Here is a 27,541-nt window from a genome sequence, read left to right as displayed (position 1 = left end):
CCATTTGGCCTAAACTCAGCTGCGGAAATTTTCCAGCACACTATTCAAGAAGTGATCTCTGGCGTTTCCGGTGCCAGAAATGTCTCTGATGACATCATTGTCTTCGGGTCAGATCAAGCAGATCACGATCGGGCCCTCGATGAGACTTTGAAACGGCTCCATCAGGCTGGGCTAACCGTTCACAGACAGAAATGTGAATTCAACAAGGACGAGATCGAATTCTTCGGTTTCATCTTCTCCGCTGCAGGCCTCCGCCCAGATCCCAAAAAAGTGCAAGCACTTCATGACATGCCCAGGCCGCAAAATGCATCCGAGGTCCGCTCGTTTCTTGGCATGGTCCAATACAGCTCGCGTTTCATCAACAACTTTGCGACCATCACCGAGCCACTTCGCTCTCTTACAAAACAAAACACGCCATGGGCGTGGACCGAAACGCACGAGACCGCATTTGATACGATCAAACAAGCTCTGTCAGCGACAACCACTCTCGCATACTTCGACCCAAAGAAACACACAGAAATATACGTCGACGCCAGTCCCGTTGGTGTCGCAGGCCTTCTGTGTCAGGAAGGTCGCACGATTGCTTACGCGAGCCGTGCTCTCACCGCAGTGGAGCAGAGGTACTCTCAGACCGAACGCGAGGCCCTTGCTGTCGTTTGGGCATGCGAGCACTTCGACATTTATGTCAGCGGTGCGCCGTTCACAGTCATAACCGACCACCGCCCTCTACTCAACATCTGGCAGAAGCCATCACCTCCCACTCGGATCGCACGATGGTCGTTGCGCCTTCAACCGTACTTACTTACGATGAAGTACAAGCCGGGAAAAGAAAACCCCGCTGACTACATGTCCAGACACCCAACGCATGCAGTCGCTGCATCAAAACATGAAAAGATGGCAGAAGCATACATCAGTTTTCTCGCTGACACTGACACACTCTCTGCGGTCACGCTTGATGAGATTAAAGCAGAAACCGTACAAGACGCCACACTGCAAACAGTCATGAAAATCATCAGCACAGGCAAATGGCATGCACTCAAAGAACTCGCAGATCCTGAGGCAAACTTGGAAGACTTGATACGTTTTCGCAACGTTAAAGATGATCTCTGCGTCAATGCCGAACACAATGTCATTCTAAAAGGTACGCAGCTCGTGATTCCCGCCTCTTTGCGAAAACGGGTCGTTCAAGTGGCCCATGAAGGGCACCAGGGTATAACGAAAACGAAATCGTTCATACGCAGCAAAGTCTGGTTCCCAGGCATGGACAAAGCAGTAGAACTGGAAGTCGAGAGTTGCATTCCGTGTCAGGCCAACACAAATCGTAGTCAGAAAGAACCCATGAACATGTCCGACCTTCCAAGAGGCCCTTGGCTTGAATTGTCTCTTGATTTCTGTGGCCCTCTGCCAAGCGGCGATTACATACTTGTGCTGGTCGATGAATACTCACGTTATCCAATCGCAGAAATCATTCGCAGCACTTCAGCGGATTGCGTGATTCCAATTGTTGACAAAGCCTTTGCCATGTTCGGGTACCCGGAGGTGATCAAAACGGACAACGGGCCCCCATTCCAAAGCCACCAATGGAGGTCATTTATGAAAAGATCGGGCGTCAAACACCGCAGAGTCACACCACTTTGGCCACAGGCTAATGCTCAAGCAGAAGCTTTTAACAAGCCACTAGAGAAAGCCATCCGTGCGGCACACGCACAACACAAAAATTGGCGATTAGAGCTCACTTCGTTTATTCGCACATACAGGGCGACACCGCACCCTTCGACACTGTTTACACCCTTCAGGCTCTTACTGGGACGCGACCCGAAAACCAAACTTCCAGAGCCACCAATATATGCACATCCCCAAAACAGAGCAACTGAAGAGCTTGCCCGAAAGCATGACGCTTGCGCAAAACAGAAGATGAAGCTCTATGCAGACAAACGAAATCACGCCAAACGTGCTGAAATCGCCAGTGGTGATTTTGTTCTAGCAAAGCAAAGGAAAAGGAACAAACTCACACCGCCGTTCAACCCGACTCCCATGGTGGTCACTGCCACAAACGGTTCCATGGTAACCGCTCAGTCCTCACAGGGACAGCCAGTCACACTCACCCGCAACAGCTCATATTTCAAAAAGCTAAAGCATGCGCCACCAGATCGCCATCAGTCTGCTGATGACGTAGATGAACCTCCCGTAGACGTTCAAGAAAGTATTGTCCCTCAGAACACTGTCCCAGATACTGGCGTGAAAGAGGCATGCGGTCAAGCAACATCGTCAACACAACCATGTTCTCTCACGCAATCACAGACACAAACAGCATGCGGTCCATCAGCATCGTCAACACAACCATGTTCTCTCACGCAACCACAGACACAAACATCTCCTATCACCTCACAGACTGTCAGTATTGCCCCCTCTATGACTTCATATCCAAGGCGGTCAACCCGTCAAAAGAAATCCCCAACTCGTTTCAAAGACTATGTGACTGATTTTTGAGATTCAAACGCTATCACATCAGAAGTTAACTAAATTTTTTTTCCCCCCATTTTTTTTCTTCTCTTTTTAGCTGATTATGCATTAAGTAATGCACTCAGATGTGCGTGCACAATATTTGTTTTTGTTTTATTGTCAACAAACAGCGTTGACGTGGTACTGTATTAGCGCATTATCAATGCCAGATTATTGATTTTCTATCTTCCATGCCAACTGTTGTTTTGGTTTTGGTTTTCTTATAATGTTTTTGCCTACAAAGATTGTCGACTCAGTATTGCATTGGTAGCCTACATTATTAGCGTTTTGGTTGTATTTGTTTCTCTTGTTCCTACAAACTGTTGTACTTCTGTGCGCTTGGGGAGAGAAAATGAGAGTAAATTGATAAGCGATGCAAAAATGTTTTAATCATCGATTTGACTTTGTGCTTCAGAAGTTTTTGTTTATTTCTTCGGAATGTTATGTTTTGTTCTGATGTTCTTGTTTTATTCCTGGAAGAAAGGAAGAGCTGTAATATTGTTCCACCACGATTGGTTCTGGTGTATCACGTGGTTCATGAATATTAAATCAGTTGGAGACTAATGGCGGAATCCGTGTGCATGTTGGAAGGCTGCGAGCGAAGGCACATAGCAATAGTTCCACTCATACATACACTCTAGCATTCAAAGACACTACAGGTGTGACAGTGCCGCCTCAACTTTTACAAAAAAGCCGGATATGACGTCATCAAAGGTATTTATCGAAAAAAAGGTCCGGGGATATTATTCCCAGGAACTCTCATGTAAAAGTTCATAAAGATCGGTCCAGTAGTTTGGTCTGAATCGCTCTACACGCACGCGCACACACACAACACAGACACACATACATCACGACCCTCGTTTCGATTCCCCCTCTATCATCTATGTTAAAACATTTAGTCAAAACTTGACTAAATGTAAAAAGTAGTCCATCTGTAAACTCTGAATATGCAGATGACCTCTATAAATTATTCGATTGTACTCTGAAATCAAAGACAATGACCAATGACAGTTGAGATCGAAACTCGGTTGTGATGGGATATCCATATGGTTGTGATGGAATATTCAGAATAATTACCTCCTCAGCTAACAAAGACAAAGAGGCAGGACATGGGATAAAAGCTAATTCAATTCGTTGGGAGAAGAATTATGGGCAAATTATGTGTCAAACGTTAGAAAGTGTCCAACGTTATACAGACAGTACAATATTTTCTCGACTTTACGGCTCGTCGTCTCCATGATTTCAATCGAATCGGTGACCGGAAACGCCATAGAAGCAAAGCTAGTGGTTTCCACGCTTTTGTATCAAATACTTGCGAAACTTCTTTGTGAAAATTGCAAAAATAACAAAATGTGTCAAACGTTATTTTTGGATATTAACTCCATCGATTCTTTTTAGCTGCTAGATACAATAACTTCGCAAATTCTGACTCAAATGCAACACACTGCTTTTATTTCCTCGAATACGAAACTATCGTTTTCATCCAAAATGGCGGCCATTCAAAGCACCAAGACCGGCGAAAATCGAATCTGTAAACAACTTGGTCTGCGGACATGAGCCCTTCGAAAAAAACCGGGTATTTACTGGGCGAGTTTTTCGGTAAATTCTGGTTCTAATTACGATTGTTGCACATTCTACAAAGAGTTGCATGCTTAGACTGTATGAAATACGCAGATTAAAACCGATGCAGTGATGCAGATCATGAAAAATCGAAAATTCCCCGAGGACACCAAAATGTCCAAAATATTTCGGGGCCGTTTCCGGTGTATGTTTGAAACATTTTATTTTTTTATTTAACATTCACAACAACAACAGGCTTCAAAACATTAAAAAAAAAGCATTCATCAAACTCCCTTTTCAAAGCACAATACATGTAAACATGTTGGGGTAATCCAGTTAATTACACTTGTTTTGTGGTAAAGGCGTCCGCCCCGTGATCGGGAGGTCGTGGGTTCGAACCCCGGCCGGGTCATACCTAAGACTTTAAAATTGGCAATCTAGTGGCTGCTCTGCCTGGCGTCTGGCATTATGGGGTTAGTGGTAGGACTGGTTGGTCCGGTGTCAGAATAATGTGACTGGGTTAGACATGAAGCCTGTGCTGCGACTTCTGTCTTGTGTGTGGCGCACGTTATATGTCAAAGCAGCACCGCCCTGATATGGCCCTTCGTGGTCGGCTGGGCGTTAAGCAAACAAACAAACAAATAGGATTGGCACGCAAGGAAGGTTGTTTTTCAGGAAAAAGAAAATTTCCCACAACGAATGATTGTCAGTGTAACATGCTCTGTTTGCTTTCAATACATTTCAATAGTTACTGGAATTTTCCTGGTAGTTTTCCACAAAATGAGAGGGCGGGTAAACCCGAGAATTTTCCCCGTTGCGGTTCTGCTAATTAAAAGGAGAGTTGATGCAGTCCTGCACTTTAGACGCTTCTGAGTCACAAACAAAGCACCTTCACAGATGAGAACTGTCATATTGTGACAACGGTGAAAAAGCACATCCTGCGAGGTAGGTTGGTTTCTATATTTGTTATATTGGTTATCTGTGTCTGGCTCGTGTCTTTTTACATTTATTAAAGTTTTGACTAAATGTTTCAACATAGAGGGGGAATCGAGACGAGGGTCGTGGTGTATGTGTGTGTGTGTGTGTGTGTGTGTGTGTGTGTGTGTGTGTGTGTGTAGAGCGATTCAGACTAAACTACTGGACCGATCTTTATGAAATTTTACATGAAAGTTTCTGGGTATGATATCCCCAGAGGTTTTTTCTTTTTTCTATAAATGTCTTTTATGGCGTCATATCCGGCTTTTTGTAAAAGTTAAGGCGGCACTGTCACACCTTCATTTTTCAATCAAATTGATTGAAATTTTGGCCAAGCAATCTTCGACAAAGGCCAGACTTCGGTATTGCATTTCAGCATGGAGGCTTAAAAATTGATTTATGACTTTGGTCATTAAAAATCTAAAAGTTGTAATTAAAATTATTTTTTTATAAAACGATCCAAAATTACTTTTATTTTTATTCTTTATCATATTCTGATTCTAAAAACATATACATATGTTATATTCGGAATAAAAACAAGCTCTGAAAATTAAAAATATAAAAATTATGATTAAAATTAAATTTCCGAAATCGTTTTAAAAACAATTTCATAGTATGCCTGGTCGGTTCCTGATTCCAAAAACATATAGATATGATATGATTGGATTAAAAACACGCTCAGAAAGTTAAAACGAAGAGAGGTACATTAAAGCGTGCTATGCAGCACAGCGCAACCGCTACCGTGCTAAACAGGCTCGTCGCTTTCACTGCCTTTTGTGCTAGCGGCGGACTACGGTCATTGTGAAAAAATGCAGTGCGTTCAGTTTCATTCTGTGAGTTCCACAGCTTGACTAAATGTAGTAATTTCGCCTTACGCGACTTGTTTACATTTATTCAAGTTTTGAATAAATGTTTTAACATAGAGGGGGAATCGAGACGAGCGTCGTGGTGTGTGGTATGTGTGTATGTGTGTGTGTCTGTGCGTGTGTGTGTGTGTAGAGCGATTCAGACTAAACTACTGAACCGATCTTTATACAATTTGACATGAAAGTTCCTGGACATTACATCCCCGGACCTGTTTTTCATTTTTTCGATAAATACCTTTGGTGACGTCATATCCGGCTTTTTGTAAAAGTTGAGGCGGCACTGTCACACCCTCATTTTTCAATCAAATTGATTGAAAGTTTTGTAAAGCAATTTTCGACGAAGGCCGGACTTCGGTATTGCATTTCAGCTTGGTGGCTTACAAATTAATTGATGACTTTGGTCATTAAAAATCTGAAAATTGTAATAATTGTTTTATATAAAACGATCCAAATTTACGTTCATCTTATTCTACATCATTTCCTGATTCCAAAAACATATAAATATGTTATATTTGGATTAAAAACAAGCTCTGAACATTAAAAATATAAAAATTATGATCAAAATTAAATTTCCGAAATCGATTTAAAAACAATTTCATCTTATGCCTTGTCGGTTCCTGATTCCAAAAACATATAGATATATAGCTATTCTGATGAACACGTGGGGGAATTCGGGGGCTGTGATTGGATGGTCTCTTCCGATCATCAAAGCATAATGCTACGGAAGTCGGCCATTTTTCTCAATATCCAAAAGCATATTGTCAATAACAAAGACGCATGGTTCCGGTTTACCCACCTGTACCACACGATGTTTCACTGATCGACAACAGCATACACTGACTGACAACTTGAAATTCTTCTCGGGAATGTTTTTCAGCTTTACAAATGTCGATAGCATACCCTTTTCTGCTAACTTCCCGATGAAACAGGACTAAACCTATTATTTTCTGTCCCTAAACACCACAAAATGCCCAAAGTCGAAAGATGTAGTACAAAAAGGGGAGTACAACGGAACAACCGTTTTTGTGTGCCTGTGAGCTTAGTTCACAGTTGCCGACTGACACAAATTTTCGCATTCGGCTTTTCTTATCTCGTAACTCCACACTAAGTACCCCACTTCCCCTCTGAAGTATTGATGCACAACCCATGGCACTAACATTCATGTAGTCGTTTATAACTGAGGTTGAAAAATTCGCTTCATGACGAGACAAGTATCAATGCCATTCACCCAAACTGGAAACGTCGCTGCCGTCTGCTCGCTTTGTACGGATTAGCTGTTCTCTTTTCCTCCCCTTGTTGCATCCTAGTTCTTCAGTTGTTTCTAGTTTTCTGTTGATGTTGTGTTTTGGTCTTCTTTATAAGTAGTCTTTTTCAAAGTTAAAAAAAACTCAAACTTCTTTTTGTTGTATACGAATAAACTAATAAAAAGCTGTTTTACAGCTGTGTTGTCAAATCGAGTTTTTTTCCCAAAGTCAGTGTGGCGCCTGCGCAAAACTAATGCGCATAAGAAACGGCATCTGCTATCAAAACCTGAGATCAACGCATCGACGCAAAAACTGTCATTTTGTAAGTTTGGAACAACAAATAAAGGTCAGAACAGCCATATAATCACTATTGAATTTTCAGCGTAGCAATAGGGTCCGATAGTTAGACTCGAACAAGTATAATGGGACTCGTCTTCGACTCGTCGGCATTATACTTGTCTCGTCTAAATATCGGACCCTATTGCTACGCTGAAAACACAATAGCTGTTAATGATATGTGTCACGTTTCAATATATCACTTAGGGTGATTATGAAACGGTTAGTTACTTCTAACTAACTAACCACACCACGATCCACTCTCGCAGTCATACAATTAAATAGAGACAACAAAAGTATAAGTTTCAGACGCCTGTTTATCACACCGGTGACACTGTGACGGTTCCCCTACGCTTTGTGTTCGGTGCCCTGACCCTTTGTGTTCGGTTCCCACTCGGTTCCCACATGTGTACGGAAACAGAACTTACCGCGAGTACGACACTACCGCGAGTACGACACTACCGCGAGTATAACACTACCGCGTGTCACACTACCGCGAGTATAACATTACCGCGTGTCATTTTATGACTTCCATGGCTGAAGGCAAAGGTTGAAATGTTTCCTTGAAATATGAAACAAAAAGGCCTGGTCTGTTCTCTGAACACTAATTCAATGTTTGTCATGCTAACCAAGAACTCAAAACGATCAGAACACACTATCAGAATACATATAGAATGGGTTGCTTCCAATCAAAGTTAGAACACAAACTCACAAGAAGTAAGTTTGCATGCGTTCTCTCCGGTTATGGTACTCGCGGTTGTGGTACGCGCGGTAGTGTGACACGCGGCAGTGTTATACTCGCGGTAGTGTCGTACTCGCGGTAGTGTGACACGCGGTAGTGTTACACGCGGTAGTGTCGTACTCGCGGTAGTGTGACACGCGGTAGTGACGCTCGCGGTAGTGTCGCATAACCGGAGTGATCTGGAAAGGTGTCAATCTCTCTCTCTCTCTCACTCTCTCTCTCTCTCTCTCTCTCTCTCACACACACACACACACACACACACACACACACACACACACACACACACACACATACTGATGTCATCTGACTTACTTGGTATCACAAAAGGTGCTGCCTTGCCGGTTTTTGCTGAAAAATAACTCCGAGACAATTAGATTCAATGAATACAATGATACAAGTAACCGGCAAGTCATAAATCCAAGAAGGTGTGGGGACCGACACAAAATAGGCTGGTTGTGGGGTCCGTCACAGAGAAATTAGGTCGAAAGTGGGGTCCGACACAGAAAGTCAGGACCGACACAATGAATTATGGGAACCGTCACGCCTACGTCACAAAAGTGTGGGGGGACCGAACACAGCCAATTTCACTGACTACTTTTGTTGTTTTTATTATTACGGCTGTTTGGATGGCCCTACAATCTTGAAACTTGGGCTGTCTGCTACAGACATGTTGAACTTTTTGCTGGACCACGGACAGTTCCAAGCAGGCATTTTTTGGTAGGATATTTCTTGCCGATGCTACGAATTATGCAGTTTTGCAGTAAAGTGGAAGGCATTCTACCTAATAACGGCTAAAATATCAAAAACCTTCAATCCAACAGCACCTAGGCATGTAGTGTAAACACTCACAGATCTAACAAGACCATTCTCAGAGAGCAACATTGCGTAATACTACCATAAATGGATGTTTTGTCCGCGAATTTTGGCGTGTGGGAACCGAGTGGGAACCGAACACAAAGGGTCAGGGCACCGAACACAAAGCGTAGGGGAACCGTCACAGTGTCACCGGTGTGTTTATGTAATGACTCGCCACCTCCCTCGAGACTTCACTCAAAATATGTTCTTTTACGTTCAAAAAAACGTAAAACCAATGATCACTGACAAAATGCCAGTTAGAATATAGAAAATTATAGTAACACGCTGATCCCGTGTAAAGTTAGGAAAATATAACTGTTCTGCTCAAAAGTGCTAGTTAATGCAGGTGTCACACACCCCACGTTGTCACTACTCGAATATAATCACAGATAGCAAAAATGACAACGGTGGTCAACGGGGTGCAAAGACATGGTGCACTTAGCTTTCTTTTGCCACTGGGTGGACGGCCTGTAATTAGTCTTTAGTCTCCACAACTGCTCCGTCGAATGAAGTGCTGGTTAGCGTGGTGACGAAGCAGGGAACTGTGGAGACATCAGGCGCCGCACCCAGTCGCTGGTTAGCTGGTTAGCCGGTTAGCCGGTTAGCTGGTTACATCAGATCCCGGTTACAGCGTCTGCAGCTAGCAGTGTCCCGCAGATAGGCAGCCAAACAGAAGATAGAAAGGCTGCAACAGAAAGCCTCGGTGCACTAAACATGCCAGCTACCCCTCAACCTCCACCTTTAAACATGTCATCTTTACATATCTCATCGAGCACGTGGGCCTGCACAAACGGACTTTTTACAACAACAAATCAGCCATTTTCCGTCTTTCTCTCCATATCTGCAAAAACCATATACAGATTAGTATTTTAGCGTCACAAAGAGCAAATTATGCGCTAACCTGGAAAGAACAACAGAGAGTATTTCATTCCACAAACACAGACTCGTCAACAGCGTTAAATAATGATTTATTACCTCAAAAAGCCTATGAATGTAGCACTCTCATGGAAGCAAAACCCGCTTCCTCCCTGGAATGGCCTCTGTTCGTCAACAGTGACACACCATCCAAACCCCTTGCCGAATACTTTATGCGGTGAAGACCATCCCCGCACGGCGAAGAGAAATTGACGACTCGTCCTCAGCAAACATGTAACTGTGAGAAGGTGGTATCTCGTTGAAGTTCCAATAGAGCCCTATCTGTGCTAGCAGAAACGGCACGTAGATAGAAGTGAAATATCTAGTCGTGATGAAAACCATCAAACTCTAGGGACGCAAAACACCTACCCTTCTCCTCTTGCCGCTGATTGTCAAGTGTCCAGTTATCGTGTTTTAGACAGACAACCTTGACAATAACACGTGACTAACCTTGTCACATATCAAGTTCAGCTATCCACAATTCTGCCTCGCAAGCAGAATCACGCACGCGGAACCACTGAATCACGAAATTCCCGTGCTCGCTCTCAGCAAAAACCGACACCCCTTGACAGAAATTACAACAGGCGCTTTCTGTCGCAATTGACCAAGAGAAGGCACCCCACCGAGTGACACTTTCTTGATCCATGTCACTAGATCGTGGATTAAAAACACGCTCAGAAAGTTAAAACGAAGAGAGGTACAGAAAAGCGTGCTATGCAGCACAGCGAAACCACTACTGCGCTGAACAGGCTCATCAGTTTCACTCCGTTTTGCGCTAGCGGCGGACTACGGTCATTGTGAAAAAATGCAGTGCGTTCAGTTTCATTCTGTGAGTTCCACAGCTTGACTAAGTGTAGTAATTTCGCCATACGCGACTTGTTCTTTCTTGTTGTTATTGTATTTTTGATTTATTGATCTTTGATTTGATCATTATCTTGTTTCTTGTTTATACGGTGTCTGTCAGTCTCTGTCTTTCTTTTTGCCTGTCCGTCTCTGCCCCTCTTCTTTCTGTCAGTCTGTTTGTCTATATCTCTGTCTTTGCCTATCTGTCTGTCTGTCTCTCCTTTGTCTCTCTATGTGTATGTCCCCTCTCTGTCTCTCTGTTGAAAAGTAATGACACAAAAAGGAATCAAACATTAACATTTTGTTTCAAACCTGAATTTAAAAACATGCGATGCCATTGTAGGAGCAAGTCACGAGACTTAGACGCTGTACATCGATTTGCCCTGGACTTATGCATTTCCCTTCTCCTCTGTCTGTCTGTTTTTCTCTCTCTCTTTCTCTTTCTCTCCCTCTCTCAAAACATAACAGACTAAAAATCATAACACCGACTCCACGTATTGACCTTTTCAAATCAAGCCTTCTTTATTCAGGTGCGGTCCTATGGAACTCACTGCCTATTTTTCTTAAGCATAAAACAAACACAGACAGCTTCAAAAAAAATTATATGTCGCACATAATGCAACTAAACATGTGCTGAATGGTTCATCAATTCATTTAAAATGTATGTGCATGTTAAACAAAATTGTAATAATATGCAGATCTAAATTAAGTTATATATGTTAAAAATTGACACTTGGAAATTGTACTTAAAATGCAGCATGATAATTTATTTTTTTAAATTTGTATCTGTATATACAGTTATAATGTATTAAGTTTGATGTGATAGTTCTTTCATTATATTGTTTTCTGTTCTTGTTGACCCTATATTAGGGCGAGGGCTGGATGTAAAAAAGCAATATTCTTGCTTATCTATTACCCTCGATAATAAAGATTTTGTCTTGTCTTGTCTTGTCTTGTCTCTCTCTCTCTCTCTCTCTCTCTCTCTCTGTTAAAAAAAGGCCTCAACCATTAACATTGGAATTTAAAACTGATTACAACATTATTCCATGCCATTTCAGGAGCAAAGCACAATACTCTGACACTTCGGATCGATTTGTCATGGACTTCTGCGCTAGAACCATTTCTCTTCTCGTCTTTCTTCATTCCCTTGCCCCTTCCAGTGGCTGTGTGAACAGTTTCAGTAACTGCACCTTCGACAATGACGACTTTGGCAGATGGCGGGTTTATAACTGGACGACCAGTGCCATCGACAACAAACAACATGCCGTTCTCACGCCTGGGGCTCCTTCTGGCAGGCTCTTCAGCACACTACTTTGCCCTAACAGTTTTCATCGGCACTGCATTCAGGTTCGCTACTTTAAACAAAACGCTAATAGTACTTTTGATGCACTTGTAGTTTTTTACAGTTTTATTGGAAAGTACATCCGGTACAAGGATGTAATTGTCGACAGAAAGGATGACAAGACGTACTACGATGTAAAACTGTGCATGCAGTCAGAGAGCTCTTTTTTTTTTGCCATTGAAGCAGAGAGGGCGGAGGCAGACAATGACTCAACAATTGCTATTGAATATATTTGTTACGGTTGTGAATTTGAGTCAACAACAGCCCCAACAACATTGATCTCCTCAACAACCGCTGCTACCGAGCCGTCAGATGCAGCACGCAGCTCTAACTCTGCGTCCAGCGAACCCGTCAACGCGACAGTCGTCATTCTCGTCGTCCTTATCGTCGTCCTCTTCTGCTGTTTGATCAGCGTTGCTGTCTGTTTCTTAAAGAAGAAACAGCTGTTGTTTTGGAAGAGAGAACGCACAGAAAACACACCGGTTGATTTGCCCGACATGGCGGCAAAGATGGAGAAGACTGATCGTGATCGTCAAAGCCTTCCCGAACCCCGACAACAGCAGGTTGTTAAGAGCAAGGAAACTAGAGTTGAGACTTCCAGCGAAACAGACGGTGATTACTTGGACCTGCAGCATCACCCCGATGACGACAACTTGGACCTGCAGCATCACCCCGATGACGACAACGACTACACCACCATCGGCGACTACGACGACCACGAGTCGGCCTTCCGGAAGACGATGAAAGGCAAGTCAAAACGTGTTCCAGAAGCGAGGGTTGCCCAGGGTCTCGCCGAGACTAGAGTTGCGCGTCTTCCCGGTGACGAGTACGGTGTTGAGTCTCCATCGTCTGCTGGCCGCATTTTCCTTCAACAAGAGAGAGTGTTTCCTGCTGTGTTGCTGTTTGACGAGGATGGGTATGAATGTCCTGCCAGATTATCGGAGACCCAACAAGACGCTTGACACTCCATCGTGGTGCCAGACGGACTGCACTTATTCGTGATTGGAGGGGATGCACCTGGACGTATAGTTTTCATCGGTTACACTGGAAAATCCATCCGGTACAGCGACACAAAGGATTACAAATATTACGAGGAAAAAGTGCGCATGCAGTCACAGAGACCTTTTTATTTTGTAATTGAAACAGAGAGGGCGAAGGCAGACAGTAGCTCAACAATTGCTATTGACCATATTTGTTCAGGTTGTGTACTTATCGGACGAGGCAGAACAAATCCGAAATAGACCGACTGCAAACGTTTCAAAATCCAGACTCAAAACAGTGATGGTTAAGTTATGAAAGTTCAATTCACAACACAATAGAGGACATTTTTTGAAAGTGAAGGACATCAAGTTCTTTGAACTACGCTGAAATAAAGAAACTACGATTGAAAACCGACGGTGCCAACAGAAAGTAATTCCTGGTCATAAAATCTCGAATGCGCCTCTAATTGTCAACTTCTCGGAAGAACAGGGGAAAAAAAATCATTATTTCCTAACCTGCAATATTTTGATGAAGCTATAGTATGTAAATAGTGTGTGCAAATGCCCCTTGCCGTATTTCAACATGAAGAAAATACTCGAGAAACTCGAAAAGAAACCGCGCCGCGAACGCAACCCCTTAACAACCCATGACAGCGCTAACAACCCCTCTGATACACAGGAATAGGATGACCTGTCCAAGTGTCTCAACCCTTACGACCTGGCCCGGACTATGGACTTTCCCGATTGTCTTACGATTCAAGTGTTTACACTCGTTGTATTTATTAGCCTTGTACTGCACTGGTTACCTATTCAAGCCCGCATTGACTACAAACTGTCCACCCTCTGCTTTAACTTCTTTTCTGGCTCGTCTCCTGCTCACTTCTCTGAACTCCTCACCGTCTATTCTCCAGCAAGACAACTCCGTGCCTCTTCTGACTGTCGCATCCTTACCATTCCACACACCAAAACCAAAACATACGGACAACGCACTTTTACTTTCTGCGCACCCACACAATGGAATTCTCTCCCCTTTCACATCCGCCACTCTCAGTCACCCCAAGCATTCAAACGAGCACTTAAAACGCACCTCTTCAAGAAATACAACCCCTGATTTTGTTTTCTCAGTCCATCAGTAGGCTACATGTTGTGTATTTGTTGTTTTAATGATAATGTATATAAACATCTAGGACTGTTTTCAGCATTGTTGATAACATGTTCTGTTTGATTAAGGGTATTCAGCTGGTATTTCCTTGTTTTTTACTACCTATTTTATTCATGTTTTTATTACTTAGTTAGTGGAAGAATCTTTGTAATGTATGTTTGATGGTGTATGCTTTTAATTAAGCGTTGTTGACTATGAATGTAGATGTAAATGCGTGTATAACTGTGTTTCAATTTTAAATGTGTCAAGCGCAAAGAGCATACTTGTAAAGTTATGATGTTGGGCTATATAAATGCTCATTTATTATTATTATTATTATTACCTTCTTTCCTATGGATACTTTGAACATTTTATCACTTAATGTGCGTGGATTACGAAATCCAACAAAACGCAAAAGTCTTTTTCGACATTTCAAGGGGAAAAAAATGACATTATATGTATTCAAGAATCGTATGTTACCAAAGGTGTGGTGGAGTTATGGAAAAAAGAATGAGGAGGAGATTTTATTTTTTTCAGAAAGTACTGCACACAGTTAAGGTCAGATTATATTAATTAGAAAGCAGTTTTCGTTCGCATGGACGACCTTTATATTAGACGAAAGGGTTATTGCAATAAGAGTATCCATTGAGAATAGAGTTGTATATGTGTTTAATATATACGCACCCAGTGTAACAAAAGAGATCAAGGTATTTTTACATGATTTAGCTGTCAAAGTTAAAGAATGTGATTGTGAAAGGAAAATAGTCTGTGGAGATTTTAATGCCGTGTTGAATAATGATAGTATTAGTGGCCAAAAACACCAAGAGAGTTTGGTAAAAGCCTTTAACTCTTTTATAAATGAATGTGCTTTGAATGATATGTGGCGGATTTGCAACCCACAAGAAAAAGAATACACATGGTCAAAGGGAGGGGGTAGATTTATTGCACGGCGACTGGATTACATGTTATTAAATGATAACGTAATTGACGAAGTGCTTGAATGCAATATATACTCACTACCTTCGACTGATCACAGGGGTGTTTATTTACAATTAAAATGTATTGTGGAAATTTAACAACTCTCTATTAAAACAACAGGCATACGTTGATATTATGAATCAGACCATTGATAATTTTCTCTCTGAGCACCCGACACAGCATGCGGGATTAAAATGGGAGTTACTGAAAGTGCAAATTAAGGACATCTCTATGCAATACAGCAAGAAAAATGCCGTAATTAAGAGAACAGACAAGATAAAATTGCAACATGATTTAAATGTATGCGAATCACATTTAGCCAAAAGCCCAGATGATAAAAACGCTATTTTTCGACGAGAAAAGTTAAAATTGAATTTGGAACTTATTGAAAAAACAGAATTGCACATTGCCCAGACAAGATCACGAGTAAAATGGATCGAAGAAGGAGAAACAAAAACAAAGTATTTTCTTAACTTAAAAAAATCACGTGCACATTCAAAATTAATGCCAAGATTAGAACTGGAGAATGGTGAAGTCATTACAGATCAATTTGATATACTGGAAGCTCAGAAAGAGTATTTTCAAACTCTTTATTCACGAAAAATACCTGATGAAAATTTAGACAATAATATTACATCCTTTTTGCAAGATTGCCATGTTCCTCAGTTAAGTGATGAGGAGAAGGCAGAGTGTGAAGGAAATGTAACGGTTGAAGAGGCATCATCGGCACTTAAATTGATGAAAAATGGTTCCTCACCAGGCATGGACGGCCTTACCACAGAATTTATCAAGTTTTTTTGGTCAAAGTTAAGAATTCTTATTGTTGATTCATTTAACAAATCATTTGAGAATGGAAGTCTGTCCTACACCCAAGCATCGGCGGTTATAACCCTGATCCACAAAGGGAAAGACTTATCAAAACACAGTTTATTAAACTGGAGACCAATTTCTTTGACAAATACAGACTATAAGATTTTAGCTAAATGTTTAGGAAATAGGTTATGCCCAGTTATTCAAAACATAGTACACGAAGATCAAGTTGGTTTTTGGCTCACGTAAGTGTAGCCTATGCGATCGTAACTTTGTCTGTCTGTGCGTTTGTGCGTGTGTGTGTGCGTGTGTGTGTGTGTGTGTGTGTGTTTGTGCGTGTGTATGTCTGTGGTAGAAACTTTAACATTTCGTCATTTGAAGAAGTCACATTATGGCGTAAGAGGGTTAGACGTCACGCGAAGGAATTACTGAAAGTCTCGGTTTTGAGCGGGCCGAGACTAGTTGGAAGGCAACAGTTATCTTTTTCTTTTCATGTCTTGGCGTCTCAAATCTTATTAGTCAGAAAGCGCATGCACGTAGTCTCGACCAGCGCGTGGTGTGCTTCTTTCTGAGTACTTTACGTCACAAATTGTACTTTACGTACTTGATAATGACGTAAGTTAATTGTATGTGTTCTATTTCGTTGACTGAGCACTGCCGGGACCAGTTGGCGTGAGCGCTGGGATTTCGAGTTTCATTCGACATGTCAATGCATCGCAGTATGAAATAATACAGGTAGGAGGTTAGTTCTTGTACTTTGGGTCAACCAAAGTCGATAAATGCATTCTTCACTATGGTATTGAGTCTGATTTCGTCGTCCATCTTGAATTCAAAAGCACTCTTCTTACAAAAAACCCCAACTTCGTTGCGAGCTACGGCGAATCTTCGCATGTCAAAACTTGAGAAGCGATGTTGGGGTCAAAGTACCGCGCCGTAGCTGTGGGGTTTTGGTATTAAGACTTTGCGAAGCTTCGTGTAGTGAGTTTGTGTTACTGTTTGTCTATTTCTTACGTGAGCCTTGAAGGCTTCGCCTCTTGTTATTAAAGGTAGAAACGTCTCTCATACGCTGAGAACAATAGATGATGTTATGGAACATTTTAGATTACAAGAAAAAACCTGGTTTGGTACTTGCTTTGGATTTCAAAAAAGCATTTGACAGCATATCGAAAGAGTTTATGTTATATGCCTTTAAGAGATACGGATTTGGAACAGATTTTTTACGTTGGGTAGAAGTATTGTTCAGTAGCACAAGAAGCTGCATTGGATACAACGGTTGGCTCTCAAGTGATTTTGAAGTCAGCTGTGGGGTGCGACAAGGTTGTCCTTTCTCATCACTAGCTTTTGTTATTGGAATTGAGCTGCTTGGAACCCGATTTCGAAAAGGTTCTGAAGTAAAAGGTTTGGAAATTGAAACTGACGATTCAGAAGAATTGCATATGTTTAAAGAGATTTTGAAGGCACTTCTGTGTGCCGATGATGTTACCATGTTTTTGCGTGATAAAGATGACATTAAAGTTGTTTTGGGGATATTAGACGAGTTTACAATTATATCCGGTTTGAAGATAAATAGAGTAAAATCAGAAGCAATGTGGATTGGATCAAAACGGAATAGCAACGACGGAGGATACGGATTAAGATGGGTTAAACAAATAAAGATTTTGGGAATATATTTTTGCAATACATCCAGTGCCTCCCTCGTGGATGAAAACTGGTCACAACGAATTAAAAGTATTAAACTGGTGATTTTAAACTGGGAAAAACGGAATCTTGGCATATTTGGTAAAATGTGCGTAATAAAAAGTTTTTTGATTTCTCAGTTTGTTTATGTTAAAATGCAGGCAATATGCATCCCTGAACCTGTGTTGAAAGAAATTAATACGTTATTGTTTCGTTTTCTTTGGAGGAAAATTAATTGTAATAAGAAAGCGTTTGAGAAAGTGAAGAGAAGTGTTATGTGCAGTGGAATAGGAACAGGACGAATTCAAATGATTGATATGCAAATATTGCAAGAATCTATTCTGTGCGGCTGGCTTGCTCAGCTTTCGAATATGAATAACAATAGTACATGGACTTGGATTCCTAGATTATATTTCCGTAATTTTGGAACAGATTTATCATGTTTTAATTCAATTATTGGTCCTAAAAAGTTTAAAGGGTTAGATAGTCTTCAGTCCTCCTTCTGGAGGAAAGTACTGCGAGTCTGGTTGGAACATAATACACTGTACTCTCCTTCATCTCTGAAGATGGCATACATATGGAATATTGTCATCATTTTCACGAGTTTTCATTCACAAACACCTGGTAAATAAATCTCATGTTCCCCATGCAATAACTCGAGGTGGTGAATGGGTTTGAGCTTTCATGTGAAACGTGGATTGTCAAAGTAAAGCCCAATCAGGCTGATTGTTTGATGTGTGGAACCATCGTGGCTTTGGATTTGTGTTTCCGAGGGCAACGATTGCAAGCATTCACTCTCAAAGACCCAATCAATGTTGATAATTACCGCGGCGACTCATGGTCAATTTGCAACTTATCTCTGTAATCGCAAAATCCACAACGAAAAGTCATAAACACTAAAAAGAAAAGAAATATGCTCAACACTTACTGAATTCACAGGTATGATCGCAGCTCTGTACATTTTCAGACTGGAAGAAAAGCGTCAACAAGTTACGTTTGACGTCACATACAAGTTTGACGTGTTTTCTCGTGCTACTGTGACGATGCTTTGTGGCCCCGAGTTGGATTCTAAAAATTCGTCTCCCTGTGGGTTATTGCACAACCAAAATGATGACAAAAACGATGTTTGGTAGCTTGTTGTCAGACCAGCACTTTGTTGTTGGTCCTCGGGGAGCATATCGCCTTTTGTCTCATATTTGTCAACCGCGGCCTTCGGCCTTGGTCGATAAAGATGAAACAAAAGACGATATGGTCCCCTTGGACCAACAAAAAAGCTGGTCTGTCAACAAGCCACCAAACATCTTATAATGTCGATATAAAATATCAAAATAATGTAATTTATTTTGACAACTGGGTAAAAAAAGGAATAAGACATGTCAATGACCTTTTAGAAAACAATTCCATTTTGTCATTTCAAAATGTACAGAACTTAATTGGTACTTCACCAGAACTCTATTTACAGTACATTGTTGTTCACTCAGCGTTGTCTCGTTATTTAAAGAACAATACGGATCATATGCTGTTACTGAAGAATTTTCGAAATTTTATTTTAATGATAAAGTGATGTTAAAAGCTGGAGATTTTCGAAATTTTATGACAGATATGAAATATAGTCCACCCTGCTGAGTTCGATTTGAAGAAAAAGTTTGGCTTAATGCAAAGGAGACAACAACAGAAACCAGACTAAAAGAATTACAGTGGAAGATATTACACAATATATACCCAACCAATATTCTTCTCTTAAAAATGGGACTCGCAAATAATGATAAATGTCCATATTGTATTGAACAAGTTGATTATATTGAACATTTCTTTTTCTATTGCAGTAAAATTCACCATTTGTGGAAGCATGTTGAAACATTGTTTTACGATCGATATAACATAGCAATTATTTTACAAGCAACAGATGTGCTGATTTGTGTGCGAGATAAGAATGGTTTGACACATGATATGTTTAGGTATCTTACCCATTTAATCTTGATTGGAAAAATGTGTATAAGTAAATTTAGATTTGGGACACCCGTTGAAATATTTTTTTTTTCAAAGGGACTTAACCCTCAGGGGCCTGGTATAAAACAAGTGTAAGTTTAAATTGAGTGTTTGAAATAATAATATTTAGAGACTGTTATTTACGGGATAGAAATGTATGATATACTCCAGGTTTACTACATGTTTGAATTAAAATTTAAAAACAAAAACAAAAAAACAAAAAATCTGGGAAAATGATGACACAACTGTTGAATTCAGAGATTGGACAAGCAAACGGAGACTTTTGAATCCATAGGCACGAATAAATAATAATGGTAATAATGAAAATTAAAAAAATAAAAACAATTTAAAAAAAGTGAAAACAAAAAGAATATATACTATTATTATTTTTGGTATTACTATCATTATTATTGTTAAATTTTTTTTTTTTATAAAAAGCTGAAATTGAAAGTTATAAGATAAATAAATTGATATTTATTTCGAAGTAATTTCAGATTGTTATATATATTTTTTTTAATCTACTTTGATTTTGTTTATTTCAATAAAAAAAAGTGTGACCATTTGTTTTAAAATTATATAAATGTAATGGAAAAGAAGAATGTAATGCAAAAAAATTGTGAATTTTGTTTTAATGAGGGCATTATAAATAGCTGCCAAGGAAAAAATGAATAGATAAGAAATAGTTATTAAGGAAAAAATAAATATGTAAGAATTTTGTGTGTGTGTGTGTGTGTGTGTGTGTGTGTGTGTGTGTGTGTGTGTGTGTGTGTGTGTGTGTGTGTGTGTGGATAAAATAGGCATTTTTTTTAGATTTAAAAAACCCCAAAACAACAAACAAACCAAAAACCTTTTTTTTTTGGGGGGGGGGGGGGTGGGGGGATTTTATTTAATAAACTGATTTACTGTTTTATGTTTTATATAACATAGATATATAATGTATACTTAATATAATATATAATGAGCTGTTATTGATATTATAAGATCGTAAAATAAAACATCTCTGTTTGTAAGCCCTAATATCTCATTGAAAAAAAGCTGATTCCCCCCAAACACACCCAAAAAAAGAAGAAAAAAACACACACAAAAACATGAAGAAAATATGTTGTAAGTACGGAAAAACAGAGACAGGCCGCTGTAAAGCGTAACTTGCAAAACCTGAAGCTTCTGCTTACGTAAAACCTGTTTTTTTAATGACCAAATTTTATACTAATGTTTTTTCTTTAAATATACCTAGATCATGAACAATTTAATTCCTAAAATGTGTTTTAAGCAACTTTTCTATATAGCAATTCCTTCTTAAAAATGCATAAAATATCCACAGGGGAACCATACCTATACATACCAACACACATTTTGGCTATCATAATCAAATAATTGACATAACTTATTATTACCTTGGAACTTTCTATGTGTTCAAACACACCAAAAAAACCTTTCTGAACAGTTAGTTTATACTCATATTATATTTACAATTCACTTAATCTTCAAGGCATTTCCAAATGGACACAATTTTAGGGCACAAAAAAAAGGTTCAATATAATCAATTTTGTTCTCTCAAAAACTGCCTTTTATGCCTTCTGAGAGGATTGACACCCACACCTCTCAGCATGCCTTAGCGTCCATGTTAGACAAGATATATGAACAAAACTGACTGTTTTGGGTGCAGATGTGATTGTTCTGTCTAATGACATGCTAAACATGTTTCGATTTAGTAGTTGTGATTTTGTGTCAATTTTAACGCGGGAACCTTGATTTTGTGAATTTGTCTGTGTTGTAGGTTCCACTGTATTGACACTACGTCATGTAAATTCAATCTGTTTTCGGAACAGGGTAGGGGAATAAATGGCCTTTTCAGGCAGGCACTTGGTTTTACAAGCCTCTTCAGAAAGATCTGCCCTCAAATGCATGTGTAAAGTTTTGTTTATGACGAGTAGTGTATAAACACATATTACTCAATAACATTTCTCCTCCTACTGCTCTCTGAATCATGTCCTTATTTTTCAACCAACAACACTTGTTTCCAAAGTACATTTTTAATTCATCCCAATTCTCTAAATTTGTTCACAGTGGTGTTAGACTGAAAACAGCACAACCAGCACAACCTTTCACCAAACTTCAAATTGTATAAAAACTTAAAAAACAAAGGAATACTGTACTCACCAATACAAGAACGAGACAAGACGGTACACGAATTTTCGCTTATGGAAGCTTCATCAGGAAAAACTGTATAAAAACTGTTATTAAGTTTTGTAGGCCTCTGACGTCACATGACTCAAAGAAGGGAAATCCAATCTCCAATCGATACATTATTTTTTTATTCTCATTTAGATTTTAGCAGATTGTTTACTTTGCTTTCTTCTTTGTTATGCTTATATCGTAAATCAATTATAGTTACAGTAAGATACTTGTTCTGTCTGCTTTTGACACTGTTAAAAATATGTATTCTGTCTGATAAAAACAACATGTGCATCAGTGGAACTTAACTGCCTTTGTGGAGGAAAAAAATGCGAATGGTTAATGTTATTCACACAGTTGTGGTTGTGCATGATAACATATGTTTTATACTTTTATAATGCGATATAGGAACTTTTACTTTTTTTGTAACTTGTGTGGCTTGTGTAAACTAGCCTTTATCAACAGAGGTTCGCACACCGACAGTATCGGACGTTGTATTTATTGCGATCTAAGTCTCGTAGACAAAAAAAGTTTTCATTCCGAAATGTGTATTGTGTGTTTCTTTTCTCACTGTCTTACTTTTTAAATTCGATCAAACGAACGGAATTGCTATCGTTCTTATAACAATGTCAGTTTCTTTCTCACTTTGGATTGTGCTTTATGTTTCATTTCTTGCGCTTGAGCGTTTATGTGTAACATTAGTTATAAATAGTTGTCACAGGAAATAAACAACATTTTAAACCTAATACAAATGCGTGTGTGTGTGTGTGTGTGTGTGTGTGTGTGTGTGTGTGTGTGTGTGTGTGTGTGTGTGTGTCTGTGTGTGTGTGTGATTTCGTGTGTGTGGTTGTGTGTGTGTGTCTGAGTGTGTGTGTGTTTATGTGTGTGCTTGCGTACGCGAATGTGTTTCGCATTCTTTCTCAAATAGTGTATGAATTGTTTCCCTCTGTCAACGACAACCACTATAGGACTCTTAACATTACACACACACACACACACACTAACATTCAAATTCACACACACACACACACACACACACACACACACACACACACACACACACACGCACACTAAAACACACACACACACACACACGCACACACACATAATTATATATTATACACACGGGGGGCAAATACACATGCTGAATTTCACTTCATTGTTGCCATTTTTTCAGAAAACCCCCCAGACTACAACACATTAAGAAATAAAACTTATAAATCAGATTGTTGTCTCAGTCAGGCTTAATTAAATGCGAAAACATGTGAGATTTCAACTTCTCAATTAAAATAAATCTACTGAATAATCAGACGACCAGCCAGCCAGCCAGCCAATAATATCAATAATTGTCAGTAAGTACTGGTGTCACATGACTGATGGGAAACAATTGATTGGCTAATGGCAATGCGCTTAAATCTGTCAGCGCACTCTTGGAGTGCGCTAACAGTTCCAGAGAACGTATTTAAATATGCCTTTGCCACAGCGAGGCTGTGCCCCTTCTTTCGATTTGAGAAGACTGTTCTTAACCGCCGTTTTAGTGACATTAGCTTATCTTCTCCACATTACCAAATGATGCTTGATCCTAAAACTCCCCACGGTTAAAAACAGAAGAGTTTTTCTGACAGATTTCGAGCTAGATCATGCAGCATTTGGAAGTCGACTGATTCGATAAACTGTCCTGCGTACATGTAGCAGACGACAGCGTCAGTTCAGTACTGAAATGCATCAGGGTTGAAAAGATTGAAGGGTGAAGTTAAGGACACAAAATAGATGACAAAAATAAAGCAAACAATAAAAAAAAACTGTAACCAGGAAGGGTGTCGAACCCGAGTAAGCTGATCTAAAAGCTGTAGCACAAACCACAAGGCTACGACAGCAACTGACAGAGGGAGGCATGTGAAGGCATTTCAGGGTTACTCCGTCGTATGTGGCGTTTCTCGCGCATGAAGTTTCTGTTACCAACTCTACGGCTAAGAAAGGTTGCATTTGAAGTTAAATGTCCACTAGAATATCAAAGGGAACACCATTTCTGAACAACACAACGGTTTGCGCTCGCCTCTCGCAGTCGTTCAGGTGAAACCAAATCGGCTTGCCTGATACAGCAGATATTTGAACACTTCCACGTCACACTGAAACACTGAGCTACAGTTTAGTAACGTGATATGTTTTCAATTGTTTGTTCACTTATATTGCTTTCAGATTTAACACACCAAGATGAATGAAACAGTGGCACGGTTTTCGTTGCGAAAATGTGCAATGGCAGTGCTACGCGATCGAAGTGTGTATAATGTACACGCGGTGTTCCTCCGGAAAAGACCGAAGCGACATGTGACGTCAGTCGTTCAGTGGGGCGTTTAGGAATCGCAAATTCGCCGTATTCTAACCTGCGATCCTAGGATGACAAGTCCAGTGCTCTACGAATTGAGCTACCGGGCGCTTCCTGCTACCTTTCCTTTTGCTGACCGGACACCAACAACTTTCTTCGGTTGGTACACTTGCCTAGGTTGTGTGGGACGGCTTAGCTTTGGTAAAGGCCTCAGTTGACTGTAATGTCCTTCGCTCTGAGCGCTATCAGGGAAAGAAAGAGATTCATACCCCTCTCTTCCACCAGCGGCAAAACTCGTCAAACCCTCGTTAGTAGTTGTCGAGGCCCCGTCTTTCGCAGGAAGGTTTGGAGTTTCGTCACCGATCTCGTACGGGTTGCTGTCCGAAATCGTTCTGCTTTGAAGCTGCTGGGTTGTGAGCGTCGTTGTTTCTTCTCGTCCTCTGACATTGTAATATACAGTATCAGACTGACTTTGCGGCGTTGGTGACTGACTGAAACCAGTGATAACATTGCAGTAAGTATTGCTGGCCATCGGTCGATCCTTCGTTCGATGCACGTGCAGATTCTGTGAGCTGTCCTGCTCAGAAGCACTGACAACATTACAGTAAGTATGGCAAGCCATCGGCGGCTCCTCTGCTCCTCTCCCACGCTGCAAATCTTGTGAGATCCTCAGGCCGGAAGGTTGAAGCCCGTACACATTATCCCTTGCTGCTTTGCCAAGAACTGTCGCTTCTCTTGTCTTCTTGTACACGCACCCAATTGAGGCCAGTTCTCCTCTTCGCCGGCAGACGCATATGATGGCACTACCAGCGATGAGTACAACTACAGCAACAACTGAACAGGGACTTTCTCTTGACTTGATTTCACCGAGGCCGACAAGTGGTCACCGCCGCCATTCATGCCCGGTACAACTGACGAGTTGTGTTCCTTGTTTTGTGCAGTTGAGGTTAACGCTGTGGCCAGTTTGACTTCTGGTGAGGTTTGCAACGAAAGAGTCGAAGTGGCAAGCGGTGAAACAGGCGGTAGGTTTGCAGCAGTTACAGTTGACGTTGTGGCCAGTGTCATTCTTGGTGTTGTTTGCAATGGACGAGTCAAACCGGTAATCGGTGTGGTAGTCCCTGTGTTTATTACAGCTGGAACAGATGACCATGGGGGCACTAGTTCACACGGTGATCGTACATATTCGATATCAGACAAGTACACTGCACATCCTCGTTGTTCAGCCTTAATGACAATCATAAAGTCTAAATTCGTTTGAATCGGCACGTGAGCTTCAATTTGTATACTTTGTCACCTGCACTCTCCATATTCCTTGTTGCTGGCCTGACTGCAGGAGCAGTTTTACGCGTAAATCGCTGCGGCTTTGATTCAAGGGCTGGATGAAAGTATGATGCTGGAATTTCAGACAGTGCTCTTGGCTCTATGTAGAACAAATAAGACTACGTTGCATACGGCCCCATGGCCTGCGTAACACCACGTAGGAAGCAGGCTTTCTATTGGCCTGATGATGTATTGCCCAACCATAATGCGTCCACTGACAAGTGAAGGGATATGAAAAGTTACAGTTACCGGGTGCGGTGATGTCACAGTTTTCAGCATATACCAGCTGACAGGCGAACACAAGAAGGCAGGTCAAAGGAATGGATGGAAACCTCACTGTCATGGTCACCAGGTGGTGCGGCGGACATTTTGGCTGGAAAAATAATATACGGGGGAAATAAAAATAAATAATTAAATAAAATTAAATAAACAACAACAACAAAAACAACAAATTGCGACAGGACAGTCATGTCATTTAAAGACGCAGACCATTAGAATGCAAAAATACCCAAAACAACAAGAACAACAACAACAACAACAACAACAACAACAACAACAACAAAACAACATTAAAACAACTACAAAAATCAATTTCTATTTGCTGCAAGATGTGGCCAAAATATGTTCGAAATAAAAACATAAACAATAACAAATTAAAAAAAACTACCCCCCCCCCCCCCCAAACACACAAAAAAAAAGAAAAAGAAAAACAAAAACACAACTCCACAACAACAACGAAAACAAAAACCAACCAACCTGTTCGTTGCTTACTGTATTCTGTATTCTGTATTCTTACCCCAAACACATAAGGCTGCAAAACGCCGAAGTGTGCTTCAAGGCTAACCTTTCGCGACTAACTTCACTAAGCTCAATCACTGGATTTTTCTTTATATTACATCCCGAACTCCAAACGGCAAGTTGGGAATTCTAATACAACAAGGAAGTTTTTTCTCGTTTTGCATAGCATTGTTTCTGGGCAGAACATGCTGACAAACAGTCAATTATATATCGTCACTAGGAGCGGCGTACTTTGATAGCATGACCAGGGTCGTCTATGGATGGGTGGGATAAAAAGGTTTTAAAGTTTTGCTACACAGACGCCACAACACTGGGTCAAAGGAGAAACGTTAACGGTAGGAACATGTGAGGATAAGGTGTTGCCTTTCCTCCCTTCTATTCTCCTGTATTTGGGCTACCGCAAACATATTACTATCTGTAAAAGATCCTACAACAAACATAGACAGGATCATAAACGCGTGTAGAGAGAGAGAGAGAGAGAGAGAGAGAGAGAGAGAGAGAGAGAGAGAGAGAGAGAGAGAGAGAGAGAGAGAGAGAGAGAGAGAGAGAGAGAGAGAGAGAGAGAAACAGAGAGAGAGAGACAGAGAGGGAGAGAGAGAGACAGAGAGAGAGTGAGAGAGAGAGAAAGAGAGACAGACAGACAAACAGACAGACACAGAGACAGAGAGCGTATTTTGCTAGCACTGAATTCCAAATCCCCGACAATGAGGTTTGGAAATTGGTGCATAAGAGGGAAAGGTAAAGAGTAAATCTGAGCAAAACATCGTACTTACTTTGCAACCATCTACGTATGGGAATAATCACTGTTGATAAACGCTCTCCGTCTGTTTCTGTTCATTCCACTGTAAGCCTCATCGTCATCTTCCTCAAGATGGCTGTAAACATTCACGCTGCAACTGGTATCCTCCGCCGCAAGGTTTTTCCTGTCAAAGTCCAAGGATCTGTACTCGTCTACGTTTTCACGTGCATTTTCATAGCCCGTATCCTGTGCTGTAAATACGTTACAGTAACTTGGCCCACCAGGTTTTGCGTTGGTATTTTGATCATCTGTTTTTAGAATGAAATATTGTCCCGCCGTTTGACCCGGACCGTTGAGGGGACCCGGCTTTCTGTGCGTGTTTTTTGTGGGACTGTGGCTCTTCTTTCGTGTCTAAACACACTGTATTG

The 27,541-nt window shown here is 40.7% G+C and overlaps 1 protein-coding gene across 1 annotated transcript; it reads left to right on the top strand.

The window, feature by feature from the left end:
- Positions 1-4,935: 4,935 nt before the first annotated feature.
- On the top strand, positions 4,936-14,411 carry LOC138959749 (uncharacterized). The gene is made up of 2 exons (XM_070331359.1): positions 4,936-5,007; positions 11,897-14,411. The coding sequence occupies exon 2, from the start codon at positions 11,937-11,939 to the stop codon at positions 13,140-13,142; it is 1,206 nt and encodes a 401-aa protein (XP_070187460.1). The 5' UTR covers positions 4,936-5,007; positions 11,897-11,936; the 3' UTR covers positions 13,143-14,411.
- Positions 14,412-27,541: the final 13,130 nt, after the last annotated feature.

Source organism: Littorina saxatilis, linkage group LG1, assembly GCF_037325665.1.
Source record: "Littorina saxatilis isolate snail1 linkage group LG1, US_GU_Lsax_2.0, whole genome shotgun sequence".
In the NCBI taxonomy this organism is placed as follows: Eukaryota; Metazoa; Mollusca; class Gastropoda; order Littorinimorpha; family Littorinidae; genus Littorina; species Littorina saxatilis.
The sequence above is the reverse complement of the archived record's forward strand: the minus strand, read 5'-3'. Positions and strand labels throughout refer to the sequence as shown.